Source organism: Alosa alosa, chromosome 11 (genome assembly GCF_017589495.1).
Source record: "Alosa alosa isolate M-15738 ecotype Scorff River chromosome 11, AALO_Geno_1.1, whole genome shotgun sequence".
NCBI classification, from domain to species: domain Eukaryota; kingdom Metazoa; phylum Chordata; class Actinopteri; order Clupeiformes; family Clupeidae; genus Alosa; species Alosa alosa.
In genome coordinates, this window is record NC_063199.1 from 13,546,530 (window position 1) to 13,568,123 (window position 21,594).

General features: G+C 44.0%; 2 protein-coding genes across 6 annotated transcripts in view; both read left to right on the plus strand.

The window, feature by feature from the left end:
• The first annotated feature begins 386 nt into the window (after positions 1–386).
• Positions 387–14,878, plus strand: nudt4a (nudix (nucleoside diphosphate linked moiety X)-type motif 4a). Of its 4 annotated transcripts, none has more exons than XM_048256948.1 (5): positions 387–991; positions 7,908–8,018; positions 12,107–12,151; positions 12,434–12,521; positions 13,995–14,878. In XM_048256948.1, exons 1-5 carry the CDS (start codon positions 893–895, stop codon positions 14,198–14,200), a joined length of 549 nt encoding a protein of 182 aa, XP_048112905.1. In that variant the 5' UTR covers positions 387–892; the 3' UTR covers positions 14,201–14,878. The 4 variants fall into 4 exon arrangements, with proteins under 4 accessions (XP_048112905.1, XP_048112906.1, XP_048112903.1 ...); XM_048256949.1 differs by having other exon boundaries at positions 389–991; positions 12,437–12,521; XM_048256946.1 differs by lacking the exon at positions 387–991 and adding an exon at positions 3,552–3,813.
• Positions 14,879–16,373: 1,495 nt separating this feature from the next.
• eea1 (early endosome antigen 1) overlaps positions 16,374–21,594 on the plus strand; it is a 31,498-nt gene continuing 26,277 nt past the window's right edge. For both annotated transcript variants that reach the window (XM_048256989.1, XM_048256990.1), the window contains exons 1-6: positions 16,374–16,518; positions 19,371–19,448; positions 20,710–20,822; positions 20,933–20,987; positions 21,136–21,201; positions 21,331–21,361. In XM_048256989.1, the coding sequence (XP_048112946.1) occupies positions 16,495–16,518; positions 19,371–19,448; positions 20,710–20,822; positions 20,933–20,987; positions 21,136–21,201; positions 21,331–21,361 (367 nt within the window). In that variant the 5' untranslated portion in view covers positions 16,374–16,494. The remainder of the gene's footprint in view (positions 16,519–19,370; positions 19,449–20,709; positions 20,823–20,932; positions 20,988–21,135; positions 21,202–21,330; positions 21,362–21,594) is intronic.

Here is a 21,594-nt window from a genome sequence, read left to right on the forward strand (position 1 = left end):
TCTTCACTGTTTGTAAATTCATTCTTTCTGTGGGAAGGGGACACAGTACTCCTGCCCCAAATGGAAGCAGCAACCGTCACCATACATACTTTTGTTCTTTCTGTAAATAAATCTGTTGATTAATAAGCCATTGTCAGTGTTATGGTCCATGATGGGTGGTATCTGCAGTGTGATATGTTTTGGATTTCTTATGAAAAACTGTTATGAGCAGAAATGAATGTGTTCAGGACAGCTGGGCAGTGGAAACGTCAGTATTTAACGCCTTTGAATTGATCACAAGAGGGAGCTGTTGAACAGTCAGTGTGTTTCAGGAAAAAAAAATGATCATACCAACTAGAGGAGCTTAAGGTATTTCTGATCAGTTATTCGCGATGTACAGAACACTACTTGCCTGTCGAGCAGTGTTTACGTCAGTCATTGTGTCGTGTAACCGGTACAATGTAGGAGGGACCAGGTTTGGGGAAAACGATACGCAGCACTATATAACCCACTTCGCTGCCCAATGTATCCATTAAACGCCCGTCGATGCGAAAGGAAGATCCTGTTGCAGCCGATCGAAAGCGTCTGCGCAGTAGCAGTGAGCAGTCAGCAGCAGTGGTGAGTGTTCGCGCGGGGGACCTCTGTGCGGAGGATCATGCTCTCGGACCGCGGCAAGAAGCCACCATGGTAGGGAAAAGACTACGGATAGATGTGAACAGCGCGACGGACATCCACGAAAGCCTGCTATCGATGTGAAAGTGGTGGATGGGAGCTTTGCGCTTTGACGGCACCAGTTGAAGACAAGCATTCGCTGAATTTCTAGCCCACCAAAGCACTTGTTCGAAGAATTCTACGCTGACACGCTACCCACTTCTCGATCACAACGGCTGCACACAAAATTGGAATAGGCTACATGATGAAGTTTAAGCCCAACCAGACTAGGACTTACGATGGCGAGGGTTTTAAAAAACGAGCCGCCTGCTTGTGTTTTAAAAACGAACGGGAGGACGAGGTAAGTTGGGCATGCTTTCCTTTTGAATCCAGGCAATTCAAAATGACACATAGCCCAGGCTTTGTCCTTATTCACGCTCCTCCGTTGACTACATTCTATATTTTGTAGTATTGTGGATCAACTGGTTAGACACAATGTAGCCCCATCTCAATGCTGCAAAAATTCGAAAACATTCAAAAGGAGTGATTCCAGAAGAGTTCTACGAGGCCCATGCCATATGTTTCCTTGCCTAATACTAAGTTATGAGAACTCGGACGAAATCTTATTGTTATTATTTTTTTAACCACTATACAGGTGTGCGTAGGTGGCATGGGTCATGGGATACTCTTCACCCCTATACATCCAGAGTGCATTGTAGTGTAGCATATCGTGCAGTGTAGCCAGATATGTCTTGTGAAATGTTAAACTATGCAATTATGTAAAACTAATCAATCACTGGACTGCCTCACATTGTTTGTAAACAGTCAGAAAGACCACATCATATCACTTGGCTCTCACATTGCTCAACATTTAAGACAATTTGACTGAAACACCCTCTCAACAAGTAGCTGGGGGCAATAAGCCCATATGAATCATCTGGTCCGTCCCCCCTGAACACACACACACACACACACACACACAGTGGATGACATGTGCAGGAACTGTTCAGTTGTGTGTTTTAATATTTCCCCAGCTCACACATTTAGGGATGTGAGAACAATGGTGATATTTCCTCCCTGTGTTTGAACCCATGAAGGGAGCTGGACCATGGCTGGGGGAAACCAGTGTCAGTTTTTGGTGTGCCTGCATTTATTTTTTATTAGTTCATAGCAGCATAGCAGTAGTTCCTGTTGGGAAGCTCAGTCCGATGTTGGTTTGACATCAGGGAATGTGGCTCTGGGCACCACACACGGCATGCAGTTGCCTCAAGCTCCCATACAGGTTCCTTCCAAGTCTTTCAGCTCTGTCCAGGTTTTGAATGGGCCTACCTGGTGATTTAGTATAATTGGTGAAAGACGGTCAGACTGGGAGACTGACTCGGAGGAGGAAGGGGGGTGTGTGCAAGTGAGTTTAAAGTGTAAGCTCATGATTCCTGTGCACATGACAACCCTTTCAACTCTACAGTGCCTGCTCCCAACCCTGAGTGTGATGACCTTGCAATGGGCCCCTATCAGAACCTTACGCGACACCCTTAGTACAGGCTATCTTCTAGAGGCCTCCTGTACTTGGGGGGTGCCTTCGGAATGCAGACCTCAACATAGTGTTGTGGATTCAAATGTAAAGGTTAACCAGGATTCAAGTATTGTTGGAGTTTTATTTGTCAGAGAGAGGCATACATGTAGTGTCAAACATGTAATGAAACAGCGTGTCACTGGGGATTGGCAAAAGGTTGAACGGGGAAAGACAGCCTTTAATTTGTGTTTCTCAGCAGTCCAACAACTTCAGCAAGTTGTCCCCCAGACATGTGCTCCTGTCATCAAGTGCCAAATTCACTGCTGGCTTCAAATCTCTCCCCCTGAGTGGAAAAGAGAGACGTGATTAAGCAACTGTTAGAACTGTGCATTTACACCTTGTTTTACTAACAGTAGATTATATCAGATAGCAAATATTGATGTCACTGTTTAATTGTCAGAATTTTGAATGTGTGTAGAACCCTTGCTTTAACAGTACTCCGCTCTCATCAAGAGAATGAAAACTTTCTTAGGGAAACCAAATATAACCAAAATGGTCCATTTGTACACTAGATCATATTGATTAAGGAATTGCATGTAATCACAAAGTCTTTTACTACATGACTTATCTCAAAGGTTACATCCTGGTTCAGTACTACCAAATCAGCAGCTTAGTCATTCTCACCTTAGACCCTAGTGGCAGGCCAGGCTGATCAGCTGGAAGAGTTCTGCTAAAGACCGAAAAGCCCAGATGAGGCAACTGATATGATTCAGTGCTCCCACCCAGACACTGGTCAAAACTGATCTCTGGGTCATTCAAAACTGCCCTTTGGTTCACCAAAAGGTCAGGTTATGATTTAGAGTCTGGAAACGGAGTGTAGAAACCGCCTTTTGTCAGAACACTGGCTTTGTGTTTTATGTGCTTGTGTGGTGGCTCTCAAAAGAGAAAATAAAATCCCAAAGATGGAAGAAATACATGACTTGGAAACTTTTCTTGAGTGTTAATGACAGTTTGCACTCTTGGTGTTTTGTAACCCGCTCCTCAAGAGGGACTACACTGCAGTCTAAAAATACTACCACATGTTATGAAGTCATGTGCCCGGGCACCGCGGAGGTGTTTTCTAATGGTTGAAGACAAACTCTTGAGATGATGTACGTCACAGACACATTGCCATGTACAAGTGCATTAGTATCCAGCACAGAAGCAAGGTTTGAATTCAAATGTAAAGTTACACCTGAAGTTCAATGCCATGCCTGTCTTGCTCTCATACACAGAAGGTCAATACTGTATTTGAAAAAAAAAAAAAAACATCTGTGTGACACTTTTGTTATTAAGTGCTTTGTGGGGCCCAAAGGGTATGGGCACCTTTGACCCCAAATGGTCTGCATCGCAACAAGGCCTCCATCTCTCTAGGCTTCTGCATGTGTTGGCGGGGGGCGGGGACTTGGAGGTGTGCTGAGCAAGTTACACTATGTACTACAGCACCAAATGACCTATCAACTGCAATTTATAGAACCAGGCCGGAGGCTCTAGCGGCCCCCGGACATATTCTCTTTCCCACCTCACTCTCGCTCTCTGATAAACTTGCTCCCTCTCTCTCTCTGTCTTTCTTTCCCTCTCCCTGTCACACTACATACTGTAGCTGCGTGAAGCCACTTCAGATTAAAGCCGTAAGTGTTTCAAGAGAGCGGAGTGGACCTTTGACGTCATGACTGCCCCACACATCGTCTTTTATCAAGAAGCTTTGACAAAGCAGGTGGATTTGTCCAGTGGCACAGTTCTGTCTATTGTCCTGATTAGCTATAATGACAGTCTCTCAACTTTTTAAACATTTTTAATGACCTTCCTTGTTAACATGAGTAGACCTGTTCTGAGTCTTAGACACATACATGCTTATATACATGTTTTTTTTTTTTGGTGTTAATGTTGTTTAGCAGTTACCTTTCTGATAAGATGCCCTATAGTCTGCCTCAGTGTTGACATTGTGGGAGACTATGGGTATCCTCTGTGCCATAGATGGGTCTGTATGTCGGACAGAAATGTTCGAAAGCACACGTGTTAAACTAGCTTGTCTGTCTGGTCTGGCTTGTTTACCAGAGAGTGGGGGCTCGGCTGGGCGGAGGTGGACGTGCCACAGCTCTAGCCCTGGCCTCTGTTCCACTAAGCTTCAGTTCTCATGCAGAAAGACAACTGCTGATCCAGTGCTTTTCCAAAGGCTTGTTTGTGCCAGAGTCCCAGGGAGAAAGAGTGTGTGGACGAGGGAGAGGGAGCATGCTGGTGCTAGTGTGTGAGGAGAGAAAGAGGGAGAGAGTGGGGTGCATTGTCACCCATTAGTTTGGAGGTGACTTGTACTAAGTTTTCCTGTTTTAATGCCCTCTTTACCTCCTTAGAAATCCACATGCCCATCTACACTAAAGCCAGTATCAGCCTGTGTTGGTTCATAAATACCAACTATTTTTGAACACCGTGGTTCCTCACTACAAGTGCAGTAATAACTCTCTTTAGGTTTTTGCAAACCTAGTATCAGTTTACTTTTTGTTTTTTTGTAGAAGTTGTTTAATACAGTCTAGTAACAGAATTATTTACACAGATGCCACCAACTCACTATATAGCCTTTGGTTAAAGCTAACCACGAGCCAAATTATCAGTAATAGTCTATAGTTAATGTGTGAATGTTTTGTACAGTGCTTCATTCTCTTACTCTAGATGTAGCAAGAACAAAAGAGATGATCGTGGACTACAAGATGCAGATTGATGATTCCTCTTCACTGTCAATGACACTGAAGCCTAAAGTGTGCTCCTTTCTATTACTGGACGTTAACCAGAGGTAGAACATGCAGGTCAGGAAAGCAGAATGGCACCCTTTCTAATCCAAATGGCTAAAAAGATTCATTATGAGCCGCCATTTTCTTAGGCACTTTTATTGTTGTGCTGTTAAAACCAATTCAATGTGCTGTATCACCACATGGCTTGGCAACACTACCAGTCAAAACCAGAAGGCACAGCAGAGGGAAGTGCTATCTGCACAGTAATCCATCGGGGTCGAGCTTCCCCCACTCAAAGCTATTTACACTAAACAGTTCCTGAGGAGAGCTAAGAAAATTATACAGGATGAAAGCTGTCCAAGCCACAGATGGGTCTCACTGCCTCCATGAGGGAAATGGTTTCGGTGCACAAGAGCACAGAGTACAAGTATGAGAAACCGTTCTGTTAACCACCCGGCTATCATGGCATTGAATTCTCAGTAGTGGTATGTTGGGTCTGTTTATGGTGTTATGTCTTGCATCCTATTTGTATTTATTGTGTTCTGTATTTGATACCACAGCGCTAATGGTGTGTCACGCTCACAGCAGTGTTTTGTATTTAATCTAATAAGAAGGTGCAGATGGAGCACAGAATTGCAGTGATTTCACAGAATCAACCAGAACCCAAAAGCCCACAGCCTAAAGGAATGCTTACCTTTACCTTATCTACCCTCGGGGGGAGGGGCTGTTATTGTAATAAATGTGAACCTGGTTTCGAGAGAGATTTTCATTTTCTCCTTGCACTGCTGGGAGTCTGTCGGACTCTCTTGAGCCAGAGGGGAGTTATTTCTGGGCCCAGTGTTTTTCTTGCCTTGGCTATTATTGCTCTCCTACTCGGCACAGCATTGCACACATTCCCGTAAATATTGTGGCAAACTTGCATCACAGAAGGGGTGGTAGCCGGGGGCTTTTTTTACAGCCAAGATTCCGACCGAGTGTGTGAGGCCTGTTGCGTCATGTGTTGCCTCTGCCTTGCCACTTGTGATCCAACACCGTAAACACACATTCCCGTTGAGCTCCTGAGCAGTAATTATATATCATGTTAATATGCAGGACCGGTTTTTAAAGGCCATGACACATTGGAGGGGCTCCGCATTAGTGGTTATTGGTGGCTGCTGATTGGAGGGCTCTGTCGGTGCCTCACACGGGGCCAAGACATTTCACAAGCTGTGGCCGAGGTCTCGGAAGAGGTCTGAGGTTGCCCTGTTGGCCCCGTGATCTCTGTAGTGCCATAGGAAATGCTAATGAAAGACCTAATCCCTTTATAAAAACCTTCCTACGTTTTGGTCTCGGGACGGGAGGCTACTGAGCCCTGCGCTCACTGCTGTCTGATGAGCCGGCACCTCATGGTTGTGAAATGCAAACCTGTGGGACTGGGTCTAGGGCCTGTTTTTCTGCACACACAAACATATACATACATGGGCATACACATGCCCACATCTGTTTGTCAGGGTATCCTCTGGCAGGAGTCATGCAGGCCCAGCATGTGCACATGCTTCCAGAGGCATGAATGTGTGTGTGTGTGTGTGTGTGTGTGTGTGTGTGTCTCTGAGTTTGTGTCAGGGGGTCCCTTGAAGTATGTCAGTGTAACACCAGGCGCAGCAGAGAGTCAAATGACCATGTTTTCCTTTTTTCCCTCCTGGAGAAAAAAAAGCTGCGAAGAGTGCCAGCATTCTTCATTGTGTTTGGGGCGTTGGATTCACGTCACAGAGGATGGGCTCATTCACGGGCACACAGGCCTCTCTGCTCTGCCAAAGCCTGGCTGCTGGACGCACATCCCTTGCTTTGACAAATCTGTTCTTCACATTCTACTGATCACTCGTTCGTAACTCCTCTCTGATCTTTCTCCCACCCTCCACTCTTTTCCTCTGATTTGTGGTAGCCTTCAGGTCCAAGATGAACGCTCCAGAATGTCTTTCTAGTATACCAACTTGAGTTGAACTTGAATTAGTCGCGGTGTGTGACGTGAACATCTGGATGAGTGAGGGACCTGCTGATCCGCCTGTCCACCCCACCGGGGTCACTTCCACTTGGCTTAAGTGGGCTTTCCCCAGCGGGCCCTCTGCAGCTGCTGCCCATTGGTTATTTATGAGGCCTGGTGCAGCGTATGGAGTAAACCCTGCAGAAGAGCGGGATGGGGGTCCCTGTAAGTGTAGAGGCCTCACCACCTGACAAGTGGAGGGTCTCAAGCCTTAAATACCCATTGGCTTGCAATAGGATTTGCAACCAGGACCATTACATGGGTGGCAGGATAGTTAACTGAGAATGTTTTATCATTGAAAAAGCTACTCTAGATGTGTGGCTTTTTCCTAGGACTGGGATTTGCTAGAAAGTAAGGACTGGGATTGGAAGAAGAAACTGACGAATAACATGAGATCAGAACGAGCATAAAGACACAGCGAGAGGATGAGCTCTGTTGTACCACTAAGGTCTTGTTTATGTTTATGTTGTTTATGTTGTTGTTTGTTTCAGCTGCTGAGCGGTTTTGCTTGAGCACAGCTGAGTTATGAGACTGCCGAGGAGCTGTGCTGGAGCGAAACCACCACCAGCCTCGCAGGCCGAATCCTAATTCCTCTAATTCCCACTGTGCTTTAATATGATTGATTGCAAACTTTGGACGCGAGCGCATGGTTTACAGTGCACCGCGTCATCCAGCTGGGTTATGAGGTTGTGCCGCACCACAGGCTTAAACCCTGCTCTTTGGCTGCAAGCGATAACAAGACACATACAGACTCACACATGCGTGCGCACACACACAGTTGAGTATAGCGTCAAGGCGTTTTGGCTGCTGTTGGCCCAGGTAGTGGGAAAAGGGATTTAGTCTGTTTGGTGGTTTATTGGTTTCAGATGTGCTATGCAATGAAGTGGAAGATTTAGTTAAAACCTACAGACACAGGTACTGGACACTGGGTGTTTGTTCTGACGTGCCCCAAACTCCACCATCCCCCCTCTCTCTCTAGGTGCTACTTGTGAGCAGTAGTCGACACCCAGACCAGTGGATAGTTCCAGGAGGAGGAATGGAACCAGAGGAGGAGCCCTGTGGAGCAGCTGTACGGGAGGTGTATGAAGAGGTGAGAATACTCATCATCATCACATTTGTATTGATCTTCATCGTTTTCTGTCATTCTGTAACAATATCATGTCTTTTCAGTCTTTAAGTAGCAGACAGTGTGTTACCTGATTTTATATTTTGTAAATAACTACGCTACTACCTGGAATGAAATATAAATAATGATGGTTGACGCCTCCTACATTGTTGGAAAGGATGGCTTGTTCGTCACACACACAAGTTACACAGCTTGGACAGGTCAGGACTATTTCTGTGTGCCAGCAGCTGGCTCTAGCAGCCTCTCCCACCCCTGCAGCGTCCAGAAGCGCTGGCCTCTACGTCGCCTGACCGCTCCGAATTGCTCCGCGCACAGCCTGTGGAAACAATTAACATTACAGGAGCCACAACTGTACGGCAGCCAACGGAGTGCTGACCGAGAGAGTAGAGCAGAGCGGAGCGCGGCCAAGCCAAGTGGACGTCGCTAAGAGAGCGGCAACCGCAGGCCGGGGAGATGAGCGATCGGACCAGGACCTGAATCCTGCTCTGGTGTGTCCGCTGCCAGGGCAACACCCGGGTAATGGTATTGAGGCTGATTAGAGGAGGCGCTTGCGCTTGTTACAAGATCTTAAGAGCTGAGGAGAAACTGTTCCAGGAGAGTAATCTGTTGACAGCTGTAAAGCATTGCAGTGACATTTGGAGAACGTGTCCTGTTACTGCAGTCCTTGACACATCCCTGAATAGGGTCTGAGGAGTCAGTCTCTCTCCCACACACACACACACACACACAGAGATACACACAAACACATAGTCTACTCACATGGGCGGCATGGTGGAACCTACAGTGTGGGATCCAGAATGTGAATATTTTCTCCATGTGAGACCGCTGCGGTGCATTTTGACCCTATTTGGGTTTACGTTCGGACAAGTGCCAAGGTCCCTGCTGCTGTGAATCTGTTGTATGGTGAGGTCAGGTGGCCTAAAAGCAGGTGTGATGAATAATGATGCTGGGGACATATCCGGCTATATAAAGAGTAGCTAAGTCAGTCTTGTTGAAAGCTGTGGAAGTTGCCCTTGATAACATATTTAGCCCAATTGCCGCGAAATGCTAAGATTACCAAGATGTTGCACAAAAGCTCTTCAGTTTCGTTATGGGATCTAAATCAAGCCTTTGGTAGAAATAATTTAGTCCTTTCATGGATCGCTCAAATACTATGCAGATCATCTGTAATTGACTACATATAAAAAACCTTTCCAGCTAGAGTAGCTTCTATAAGTAAAATTTCGAGGGATCTCTCTTTCTCTCTCTCTCTCTCTCTCTCTCTCTCTCTCTCTCTCTCTCTCTCTCTCTCTCTCTCTCTCTCTCTCTCTCTCTCTCAGGGGCTGTAAGCGAAGCTCCTGGAGGCCCTAGGGTAGACTATAAAGTGTGAGTGAGTTACAGCATCACAAGGCCCATGGGATCCGGCCATTAGCTGTGGCCCTGTGCCAGGCCTGGCATGCTCAGAGTGTGGGCAGGGCACCGGCCAGGGGAGGGGCTCAGAAAATATACGACCTGGGACCTGAGAACTATTCTGCCTCATATTTCTGTTTTATTCGAGGAGCCCCCCGGTTGAAGTGGAGATGAGCCCCTCTTCCTCAAGCAGAGCTGATAAGCCCTGAGCCATATTTTATCCACCCCCGCTACCCTTCCTAAGTCTTGAGGTTGAACTGAAAGGTCGATCAGACCCTCAGATCCGAGCTTCTACACTGCACCATGAATTGGAGCCCTGGGGTCTCTGTGGGGGAGATCAGTGCAAATGGCTGCCCAGGGTAGTGTTGCTTCGCTGTAGAACTCTGGATATGCGCTGGGGAATGTGGCGACGCATGGCTATGCAGGGGCCAGCTCGAGTCTCATCGCGGCGTCCTGGTCTCACCCGTCAGTCTTCGCCTGGCCTCCCCTCGTGCTGGCCTGTGTGCGCTCCCAACGGAGCAGAGACATCATGTTCCCCTGCAGGTGTGCCTTACACCCGTTTAGGCTGTGCTGCCGTCGTGTTGTGAAAACACACCACTGTCAGGAACACTCAGTCTTGGCAGAGCTACAGTCTGTGTGTGGCTCAATCACTGTGTGTGTGTGTGTGTGTGTGCGTGTGCGTGTGCGTGTGCTTGTACATGTAATGGTGAATACCAGAGGATTGGCTGCTTCTCAGTGTGAGAGTTTGGTCATCCCCTTGTTAAGCCAGTGAGATCAGCCCCAGTTGGGGAGCACAGGGCCTTGGTGTCATCATTAGACTCATGTCCCCTTTTATCTCCTCCACGTCACGCCAAAGGCCAGGGGTGTATTCCAGAAAGCAGGTTCAACTGGCTTAACTGGGTATCTTAACCCAGAGTTAGCGGTAAACCTGGGATTTCAGTTCCAAAACGCTCAAATATGATCAGTCTATATGGTAACATAGGCTCTGAACTTAACTGGGTATGTAAACCCAGAGTAAACGGTAAACCTGGGATTTCAGTTCCAGAAAGCTCAAAAATGATCAGGCTATGTACCGGTAAGTAACTATGGTAACATAGGCTCTGAACTTAACCTGTTAGGGGGTAGGTTTTGTTCAGGTTATGTTCAATTATGTTATGTTATTAGGTTATTTCAGTGCATGATCAACCAGGCCGCTATTTTTTACACTTGTCACACAATGGCATTTCATTTTGACGAAGGTACGATTGACAAAGACGCACAAAATCATGTAATATTCATCCGTGCAATTCACCGTGAGAGGGCGATAAGACCACGAAATCACATGATGGCCTATTATATCTATCCTATATCCTTATATCTATATATATCCATTGTTTTCCAAACGAGTTTTTCAAGAGCGCTAGAGTTTTTCAGCTGGATCCTAAATATAGGCTACTTGAAAAGCATTCTCCATCCCTACATTATGCATGGTGGATTAGAATAGAATAAAATAAATCTTTAATGTAGGCTAGTTAGCCTACACCACAGTGGACATTTGTCTTTGGCTCACCAGACAGATGGACAAACAACATCTCAGACACATTGAAGATGCCTATAATTAAAACAAGTACAGTACAAAAAAAGGAAAACATATAGACAATTAATAAATATGTTTAAATATAGACTACATAACAGCTCAGCCGGGTATGCGTGTTGTCACCAAGTTTGGTTAAGAATGCTGATGGCATTTGGGATAAAATGTTTTTTTTTAATAGGCTACACACGCTCTCCGACTGGGAGTTTTTGTAGTGTTAAAGACGCAGAGAATATCGGCAAGCTGTCGTTCGGTGCTTAAAGTTTGCATTGCGCTAAAGCAGTTCCTGCGCAACTTCATTTGTTTTCCTGGACACAAACCCAAGAGGATCATTAAAGTGTAGTTTCACCAACTGGCAGGTCAGCATCACTTATTAAGTTTTCCAAATGTACACGATAGGCTGTGTTAGCTGGTGAGCTTGAATTAACGGGCTTTGGCTTTTTCAGAATGTCCTTAAGGTCGAATGGATAGGTCATAGGCCACTTCTATTTTCAGATGCTCTCAATAGATAATGCCCCTTATAAGTTCGCTGTGAATGCGCACAACTCTAGGTTATCTAACACAGGGTTGATTAAACTAACTGGTAACCGGTGTTTTGGAACCGACAGCTCGGGTTTAGTAGCCACAGGTTCAGACAATCCAGAGGTTAAGTTTTATCTCGGTGTTTGTTAAACCTCCTTTCTGGAATACCCCCCAGGTCAAACAGTGTGACAACATAACCCTTATTATAAAAGAACAACTAAACACTGCATTTACATTTGTGTCATTTGCATGATGGCATCCTTACAACTTTCACTCAGTGTTTGTCACTCACACTGTCAACAAATTTGTTTCTTAATGCATTCTCTCAAGGGGGGCAAATTAATCTCTTTCTTTCTTTCTTTCTTTCTTTCTTTCTTTCAAATTTGTTGTATGGAATCTTTGTGCAGCATAGCAGTGATTTGCCGCAAAAAACACGTCTCAACTTAAAGGCTCAAGTTTAAATCTCTCTGTAAAATGAACCAGACATGGATTGAGGAGGATTGTTGGTGTTAAGTGCTTTTCCATGGCTGGATATCTTAGTTGTTGTTCCATGTTTATGTCTGTCCAGGCTGGAGTGAGAGGCACCCTGGGAAGACTCCTGGGGGTGTTTGAGGCAAGTCTTGTGATCCATATTAAGTTACATTACGTAATAATAATAATGGTGTAATAAGAACACTGGAGTTCCTTTGAATTATGTTGTTGTTAAGTATATTGTATGTGTGTATGCTTGTTTGTTCAAGCAGATCCAAATGTTTTTGGGCTATTTAAAAAAAATAAACAAATATGAGGAGAAATAGGTTGTGTGGGGCTCTAATTGTGTTGTGTGTGTGTGTGAGTGAGAGTAGTACTATCCTAAGTGTACCATTTCACTTAATTTCTGGTCCTCTCCCAACAGCAGAACCAGGACAGCAAACACAGGACGTATGTGTACGTCCTCACGGTGACCGAGATGCTTGAAGACTGGGAAGACTCAGTCAACATCGGTAATTATCCACCCAGCATCCTACTTGAGCCATGTCTGACACTTTTACACCAAGATTTGAATTGGGGCTTGACTCAGGGGAGCCAAAAGACATCTAAACAGTTGATCTATGCTTGTCTAAATTGTCTGACGGGAAGTAAACTATTTGGAGAATCATTTTTGGAAGACATAAATCAGGGATAATTCCCGAACTTGGAAAAACATGAAAAGACACCCAAAATAATCCTGTCATGCATGAGGTAGTGATTACTTCATGGACTCTTAGTAAAAAAAGGCATTAGTCATCTCTTGTTAGAACGTCTGATACCAAGCCAATAAGTTGACATCAGTTATCCCAAAAAAGTATGACTGTTCGAGATTCAGGTTACGGTTTTATTATCTGTTGTGATTGCTCTCAGATGAGAACATGATTACTAACCCCAGAAATGATGTACAAAATACTTGCTGCATTTTTTGCAGTTGTTAAAGAGTTTTAAAAATAGAGAGTGACAGGAGAACATGTAACTCAAAACTTGGACTATTTGTAGATGGTGTGGAAAGAAAAAACCTGGTAATCCTTCACTCCACTTGCTTGTATAAATAGACACGAGTTTGTTCATTGGGAAGGAGGGGCAGTGGTTGCTTGCTAGGCATGCTTGTTTTCTACAATTGGATGGTGCAATCAGAAAGATACTGAATTAAACAAACTAATGTGTTTATATTTAGTGTAGGCCTTAGATGTAAAGGTGGGTGCATGATCCTGGGACTGAGGACGGGTGGATGGATGAGGTGGGACTGAGGACGATACACTAACGAGGGACCCCCTTGTCAAGCTTAAAAAACACCATCAGCTTTATTTATTTTATTTTATTTTATTTTCAACCTGTGGGGAAGTTTACTTGTTTTTCTTTCATTTCACTTTACTAAACTGATGATATATCTACATTATACATATTGATGCATTTAAATTTGAAGTTTAAAGTTACTTTGCAATTAACTCTTCTGGAAGTCTATAAGTAAGTATAAAAAGGTGAAATGTGTTCTACTGTAAAATGCTTTACAATGTGTGACACCAGAAGAAACATTCAAGGTATTATTTGCAACATTTCCCTTATATTTGCTTTGTGAACCACTAGATGGCAATAATGTGCACTGCACATTCTATCTGTTCCATAGTGCCAGATGTTACTGCATTGAGAGAGGTCTACAATATGGGTACACATGAATGATCTAATTAACTGTATATAGGGAAAGGGTCGATTTAAGGGTCTTAAAGTTCAGCTACAATTTAGGTCATGCAGCTCTTCATGGGACATTAACCTGTTTATTTATGATGATGATCCACTAAATTAGACCTCATTTCACTCTACATGGAGTGTAACAAGCCTTTAATTCCCTTTAGTTTAAATAACTGTCAGCAGGGCCTGATATTTCCATGGTTAAGTATACTTTGGAGATCTTGGGGTCAGATTAATCAAGTGTTCTGCTCTGGCAGGCCGCAAAAGGAAGTGGTTCAAGATAGACGAGGCGATCCGTGTGCTGCAGTGCCACAAGCCTGTCCACGCCGAGTACCTCCGCAAGCTCACGGCTAACTGCAGCCCCTCCAATGGCAACAGTCAGGAGACGGTCACCCAGGACGACAATGCTCCCCACCACGTCACGCCCTCACAGGACTGCAGCCAGACCCACGTACACAGATAGGACAGCCACAAAGGGTGGCGGGGGGTCGCCAAAAAAAACTCTACAACAGAAGCACTCTGCTGCGGACTGAACAAAGAGACTTTTTACTTTTTACCTGCATGATGGGCTTCTTCGTTTACTATTTTAAACTTTTTTTTTGAGACTTCAAGAAACCAAAGGAAATACTAACTAATAGAGTTTAAGAATGCCTTCATTGGGCCTCTAAGTGGCCTCATTCAGATTGTAGTAGCCTACTTACAGATTTTTTACTATTCTCTCCAGCCAAACAAGTTGATGTTGCGGATATGATTTATGTGTGATATGCAGACAGGGCTACATTGCTTTGGTACCTTTTTAATGAAACTGAATTGGACATGTATGGACATCATACAAGCTGTATTTATATTCTTTTGGGCACTTGTGAATTTCTACAGTGACTTTTTTTCTTGGTTTCATGACTGGAAATGGTAGACCAGTGCACCATTGTAGGATTTTAGTAGATTGTATTACAATGGAATGTTTAGGGAAAATGGCAAAGTTTTGGTGGTTGAAAACGTTTAGCTGTTTGGAATGCCTTGTTTGTCAGTGAATACTGTGTTGGAGTGTGAGTAGAGTAAAGTGTTCAATTTTGCCATGCAAGTTACATTTGGTCTGACAGTCTGTAATGCTTGTGAAAAATAAAATGACAGTAGTTTTTTATATATATTTTACCTCAAAGTATTTCAAAGCTGCTGTAGGCCTAAACATCATTGGCATTATGTATTAACGTTTACCAGACCTGGCCAACGTATGTACTCCCTTCCTTAATTGTATGCACAGTAGACTTTGTATTCACTATCAATGCTAGCTTGTTTATGCACTCCAAAAATTATTGCCTGTAGCTTTAACAAACATAGCAGTGACATTGAATTGAAGATTCTCACATAGGGAGGGGCAAATCAGTAATATGTTCCCCTTGACCAAAATAGCCTTTACCGGGTCTGAAAGGCAGTTAAATGACCTTGGGATTCACAAGCAGCATCATGTTATACCAGGAAAAAGCCTTGAAGAGGGATCTCCATATCCTCCACAACTCTTACCTTCAGGATTTCATCCCTTAATATATGGCCAATGCACAAAATGGTGAAGATCTTAGTTGGTGGCTCTAAAGCTAAGAGATGTCCATTTTTCTACTTACATCAGCTAGTTTAGTTGTAATATGTTGCCATTTTAGTTTGAACTCAATATAGGAAATAGTCCCACATCATGGTCTTAAATTGAGATATTCACAATTACATACTGTGCTTTGCAGGGAGAATTATGAAACAGGGGTGTTCATTACAGCTGGGCAAAAGGACGTTTTTGAAGGAAATGGAAAAATGGAATGTGCTCAAACATTCACAATGACACAAACGGTTGAAAAGTAATGAAACCATATCTTGTCATTTTAGTCTTAGAAAATAGGCTACCATTATTTTACCATTTTTGTGATAGCATGCACAAAATCCACATTGGCCGATTCATTCAAATTCATAGAAAATGGCCTATTTTCATTCTGAGGTTTAAATGCAATCTTACATTGCATAATTAAAATATCTGTGTAGGCCTAATCAAATGTTGGTTGCCAATATGTTAGTGCTCATGAGCATGAAGTAGCCTAGTGCTTGAGTTTGCCTTACACCAGAAAGAACTGGTTTCTTTGACTAACATTATCAATGACTGTATAAAGTAATTTTTGATGTACAATAAAGATGTATTTGTATTATTTCATTACACAATACACGCTCAATTTTTTTAAGCATCAATGATTGGCCTATAGCCTACAGCAGACTGACATGTCAACAGCACATTTTGCTTCTTGGAGTAGCCTTGTCTTTGACTGAACATTTTAAACCTCTTGAAGAATAATCAAGTGTGTCGTCAATGGAGAAAAAAGGACATTAACTCTGTTCATACAGTATATTTCCATACACATTTTTTCCAGACAGAGGTCAATGAAAGAATCCCTACAACTGTTTATCTGCATGTCCCCTCCAGTAGGCAAACTTCACCACCACCTTAGTGGATTTTTACATGACCTTTCCCCACTTGGAGTCAGTTGCAAGGGAAAGCAATGATATTAGCCTTCAACTAAATGAGTTGTATGGTTTGTTTAATTTTTTACAGTTTGAGTATCTTGAACAGCGCCACCCGCCCCACACTAGCCACGCCTACCAGTGCTGCTGAGGCTGTCGCGGGCAGTCTGGTCAGGTGTTTCTGAAAGCGAACATTAGGAAAAGTTTTATTGAAACTACGTGGTATTTTTCTCTATTGGTAAATAGAGACGTAACAGCATCATGCTCAGACGGATATTACAAATGGTAAGTGTTCTGCGCTTAGTCGCCTGTCGCTGTCTTAGTGTTTTGGTCGTGCAATGTTTGGATTCATTCGGTCTCCTTTAGTAGGCCCAACATACCCTTCCTCGTCTTCGCGTATTCATAGTTAAGCGTCAGACCGATAAAGTTAATTAATGCTCTATAGATAGAAAGTAAAACAAGGGGGTCTCTGAATGTAGGGGTTTTATTCAAATCCTGACGCAAAGGGCAAGTGAATGTAATATGGATAGCTCTGGTTGAATTGGACCGAGTGGCCATCTGATATTAACGGGTGGGTGGGACGTTAGCTAGCTGGCTAGCATCTCTGGTAGCACCCTCACCTAGTAAGATGTCAAGACGCTACTGTAAGCAACAAACATCGTCTAGCTGCTAATAGCTAATGTTTGGATGGTCCTTTACATTAAAACCAGATTGTCAGTGCATTTGTTGACGTCCTGTGTGAATGGTGTATGCAAGCAGCAGTCACAAGACCTCGTGACTGCATTTCAACATTCTATTGCCCTGTAGTTCAAGAGCACCTAACGTTTGCCAACGTCATAGCATGAAATTAGGGTATAGCATTGCTAATGTGAAACAGCTAAAAGCTTGTTTCTGTGCCACTAAAAGTAGGACGGAGAAAATATTAACAGAAGCCGCAAGATAACACTAACACTGTTAAGCAGTTTACATAAAGATGTCAGCGCAAGTGTCTTTTGCAGTGGCTACTCCTTTGCTACAAGCTAGCTAACATTAGATAATAGTTACCCTACCTACCTGGCAACGTAGGCTAACTAGCCACTTATCGTGGTTTGCTTGCCAGATGCCAACATAAGTAATCCACCTAACGTTACATACACCAAAACAAAGCTCTAGGCAATGCTAACACTAACAACTCTTTCATTTCAAACAGGGGGAAACTACAGTGTTTACAATTATGTGTAAAGGCCCCTCCCTGCATAATTATATGTAAATTCCCACAGGACTTTGTCCAGCCGGGAGCGTACCTATGTTCCCCGGGTCCTATGTCCCCCGCTTTGTATGAGACCGGGGAACATAGGACCCTTTTTTTAAACCCCTAACCATAACCCTAACCCTAACCCCGAGCGGAGAACATAGGACCCGGGGAACATAGGACCTGGGGAAAATAGGGATGACTCCGTCCAGCCACTACCGACAGTTGTCAAAAGGGATTAGTCCCATAGTAACTCATGATCAGTTACAAAAACTACTTTATGATCTATGACCCAGAGTTATCAGTGTATCAGAGTGTATGAGTGTGTCAGAGTGTATGATTTGGAAACCATTAATTACCACAAACAACAATGTAAACCTACCAGCTGGCAGTCTTGCAGTGTCCTAGAATTCTCTTCTGGTACAACAGCAGTCAGGTGATTAAAGGAGGTTACCTTATGCTTTGTTAGTAACAGTGATTTAAGTTGCATCACACTCACCAATGAATAATAACTATGAATTTTCCATATTGAAAAATCTGTTGAGCTTGGGGTGACTTTTTGTTTCATTTACATATTCATTTGGAAGACACTGTTGTCCAAAGTGACTTATACTGGTATATCAACTATATTACAAGGGATTACATTGTCCCCAGAGAAACTTTTGGTTAAGTCCCTTGCTCAATGGGACAACGGTGGAAGCTGTGAGTGGAACCCACAACTTTACCCTTAAAACCACTTCACTACCACCGCCCCTATTCCTAAATATCAGTCTGTTACTGTGTAATTATTTAAACGTTATTGAAAATCATCCTTCAGTCAATTTACAGTATCCCAATGCATGTCTAGTGAGTTGATGGGTCTGTGTATGAGTCCAAAGAGTGAGTTGGTGCCTTTGAGTTTCTTATGGTCACAGTTTACCCTAGAGGAGGAGTAAACTGATTCATTGTGGGGGTTAGGTCTGCCTGTCTTTATATATTGTGGGTGTTTGGGTTGTCAAGGTCATAATTTGGTGAGGGTAAGACAACTGACTCTCCGTAGTGTTGCGTTACACCACCATGGATTGCATGTGTCCTCAGATAACCCCTGGGTGACGGCCATACCGAGTAAAAGCACAAGGTCGTCCTCCCTATGCCAGTGTCACTCAAGCCCTTTCCTCAGTCACAGAGGAAGTAGGCTAGTGCATAGGAGAGTGGCTCATTTTCATGTCAGTAATGGGAAAGCTGTGTGAACTCTTATCCTGTTTTTTTTTTTTTTGCCTCAGCCAATTACTAGAGTGCATCTGATCCAGTAAAGCTAAAGGCCAATATTATTTTTCCTCTTGCTGAGTACTACTGGGAATCAGCTCCCAGTTGCGTATGTGTGAGAGAGAAATTGAAGACGGAATATTCTTAGCCAGCCAGGTTCAGTCTTGACCTCGGTGCCAGGCCCCTCAGCCGTCAGCTCACAGCCAGTAGCTCATTAGCACGCCTGCCCCACGGAGCCCAGCACCCGAGAACAACTGGGCATGTATGATCTGAGCTGACATGTCTGTCAAATCCCTTCCTTGTCTCTTTATCACTTGCTCCCTCTCTCTCCACTCAATTTTCTGTCCCTCCTTTAAACTCAAATTCAATAGTAATTGCTCTGTAGGCATAAATTAGAGTAGTTTATTGTGACCAGAAACTAGAACAAGGATGCAGTCATTGTATGGATGAAGTACATTTAGAATTATGTTATAAAAGGTAGGCTATACATTTCATAAAAGTCTAGAGTGTGTGCATCGATCCCTGATCTATTTACATAACAATGTTAGCGTCTTAAGTGCCTATGGGTCATACCCTGCAATACTATTCGAATAGGAAGTGATGATGCCTTGGTTTTTAAATTGTTAAAAGTTGAATGTCTGTGTTTCCATCCTCTCCCCAGACTCCTGGGAAGGGAGGCTCCCAGAGCTCTGAGTCAGAGCCTCCATCTGCAGACCTGAACAGCCAGCAGACGTCAGAGGTGAGCTGACCTCTGACCCCTCTAGCAGCCCTCGTGTGACACTGTGTCATAGCACCTAACACAGGCATACGCATCATAGGGTTGGGCAGATGGGGAATGTTATCGTCCATTGTGATGGTTGAACGGCATCACGATGGAAAGCAACCATCGTGAAGCCACGCCCCCACAAGCCAGACACAAACTTATTCTATAGACCCTGCTTTCACATAGGCTAAAACATAAAAATGTTAAGCTTAGGACTGATGCATATGCAGCATGTAAAGAAAGCATTTCGCATTTAAAGAAAGCATCCTGCCCCCAGTAACCTGGACTGTACAATCGCAGCCCCTTACTTTTCCTTTCTGCTGCCCCTGCTCATAGTCGGCATGGCCGGTAATAACGTGGTGTGAGATGCGTTGCGTATGAGGTACAGACCACTGAAGATTTTAGATGAGTGAATGGCCGCGATAGTAGGCTAGTAGTAGTAGCTTTTTTGCTAGTCCCAGCGAAAGCTGCCAATGTGGAATATTCCGCTGGTTGTTGAACACACAAGTGTTGGTTGTCTGTCCATTCACACGGATTTCACTAGAGCAGATCTTGCACACAGCTTCGGTAGCCTATGTCTCTTAGCTGTCCACTTTGATCAGGCCATACATGTACCCTATAATATGCTGTGTAACTGTAGGCTATGTCATTTTCTGTAGAAAATTGAGTTGGTTTCTGTACAGTTGAAATTGATTTCTGTACAGACATATAATAGTGTTATATTACACTACCCCCACCATATCATCGTCCATCGTGATGTTCTACTGTACACATCGTCAAACGCCAATTAAGGGGACATCGCCCAACCCTAACGCCTCAGCACCTCAGAATGGGGACAGCCGTGGCCTACTGGTTACCGCTTCGTACTTGTAACCGGAGGGTTGCCGGTTCGAACCCCGACCAGTAGACCATGGCTAAAGTGCCCTTGAGCAAGGTACCCAACCCCTCACTGCTCCCCGAGCGCTGCTGTTGTTGCAGGCAGCTCACTGCGCCGGGATTAGTGTGTGCTACACCTCACTGTGTTCACTGTGTGCAGTGTGTTTCACTAATTCACGGATTGGGATAAATGCAGAGATCAAATTTCCCTCACGGAAATATACTTATACTAACTTACTTATAATGTATCTGTTGTGTAGCTTTTGTATTTGTGTAGGGATGTGTGTCTAGTGTGTGTGTGTGAATTGAATGAATTCACCCAATTCATCAGTGGGATTCACCAGTGGTGTGCTTTTTGCAGGGTTTCATATGCCCTCAGTGCATGAAGTCCCATAATTCGGCAGAGGAACTGTTCAAGCACTATGAGGTGTACCACGAGTCTGCAGATCAGCCCTCACCCTGGGCCTCTGGAAGGTAAGAAGTTTACCCTCACTGTTCTTTCTTGAACTACTACTAGTATCGGTATGCACTCCTCATGGTTCTCCTGACGGGATCTCTAATTGAAGGCTATTCTCCTCACACAGGGAGGACCTGGTGCTGCTCAGACAGGAGGTGCAGGACCTGCAGGCCTCCCTGAAGGTTAGCCAGAACTCAAAGCCTCTTGCGTGGGCCCTGTCTTGTAGGCCATGCGGCAGACCCTCTACTGGCTGACACATTGGATACAGGGCTTTGTTTGCTCCCAACAGTGGGTTCATTTGTCGTTTCTGTGTCTGTTGTGGTTTGTCAGGAAGAGCGGTGGTTCTCTGGAGAGCTGAAGAAGGAGCTAGACAAAGTTCAAGGGCAGCTGAAGCAAGTAATTCCCCTCAGTTGACTTTTCTGTTTCACTGTGTGAATGATGAGCTGAAACTGTAATGCAGTCTGTAGGCTGTGGTTGTGCTTGGCTGTGGTTAACCTTTTGTACCCTTTCTCTCTTCCTCCACAGGGTGATGGCCAAACTGGATCAGAGGAATCAGGTCAGTGCATGATTGTCTACTATTGGCATACTATTGGGTTCCCATGGGTCATGGAATTTCTGGAATATCATGGGATTTTGATTAAGTCTATTCTAGACATGGAAAGTCAGGGAATTGTTATCATGTTTGGAGTAAAGTCATGGAATATCAGTAAATGTATTTGCCAAAATACATTAATACAAAATGTTTCCGCACAGAATTGGTGTATATCTGGTTATTAGTTTTACTGCTTT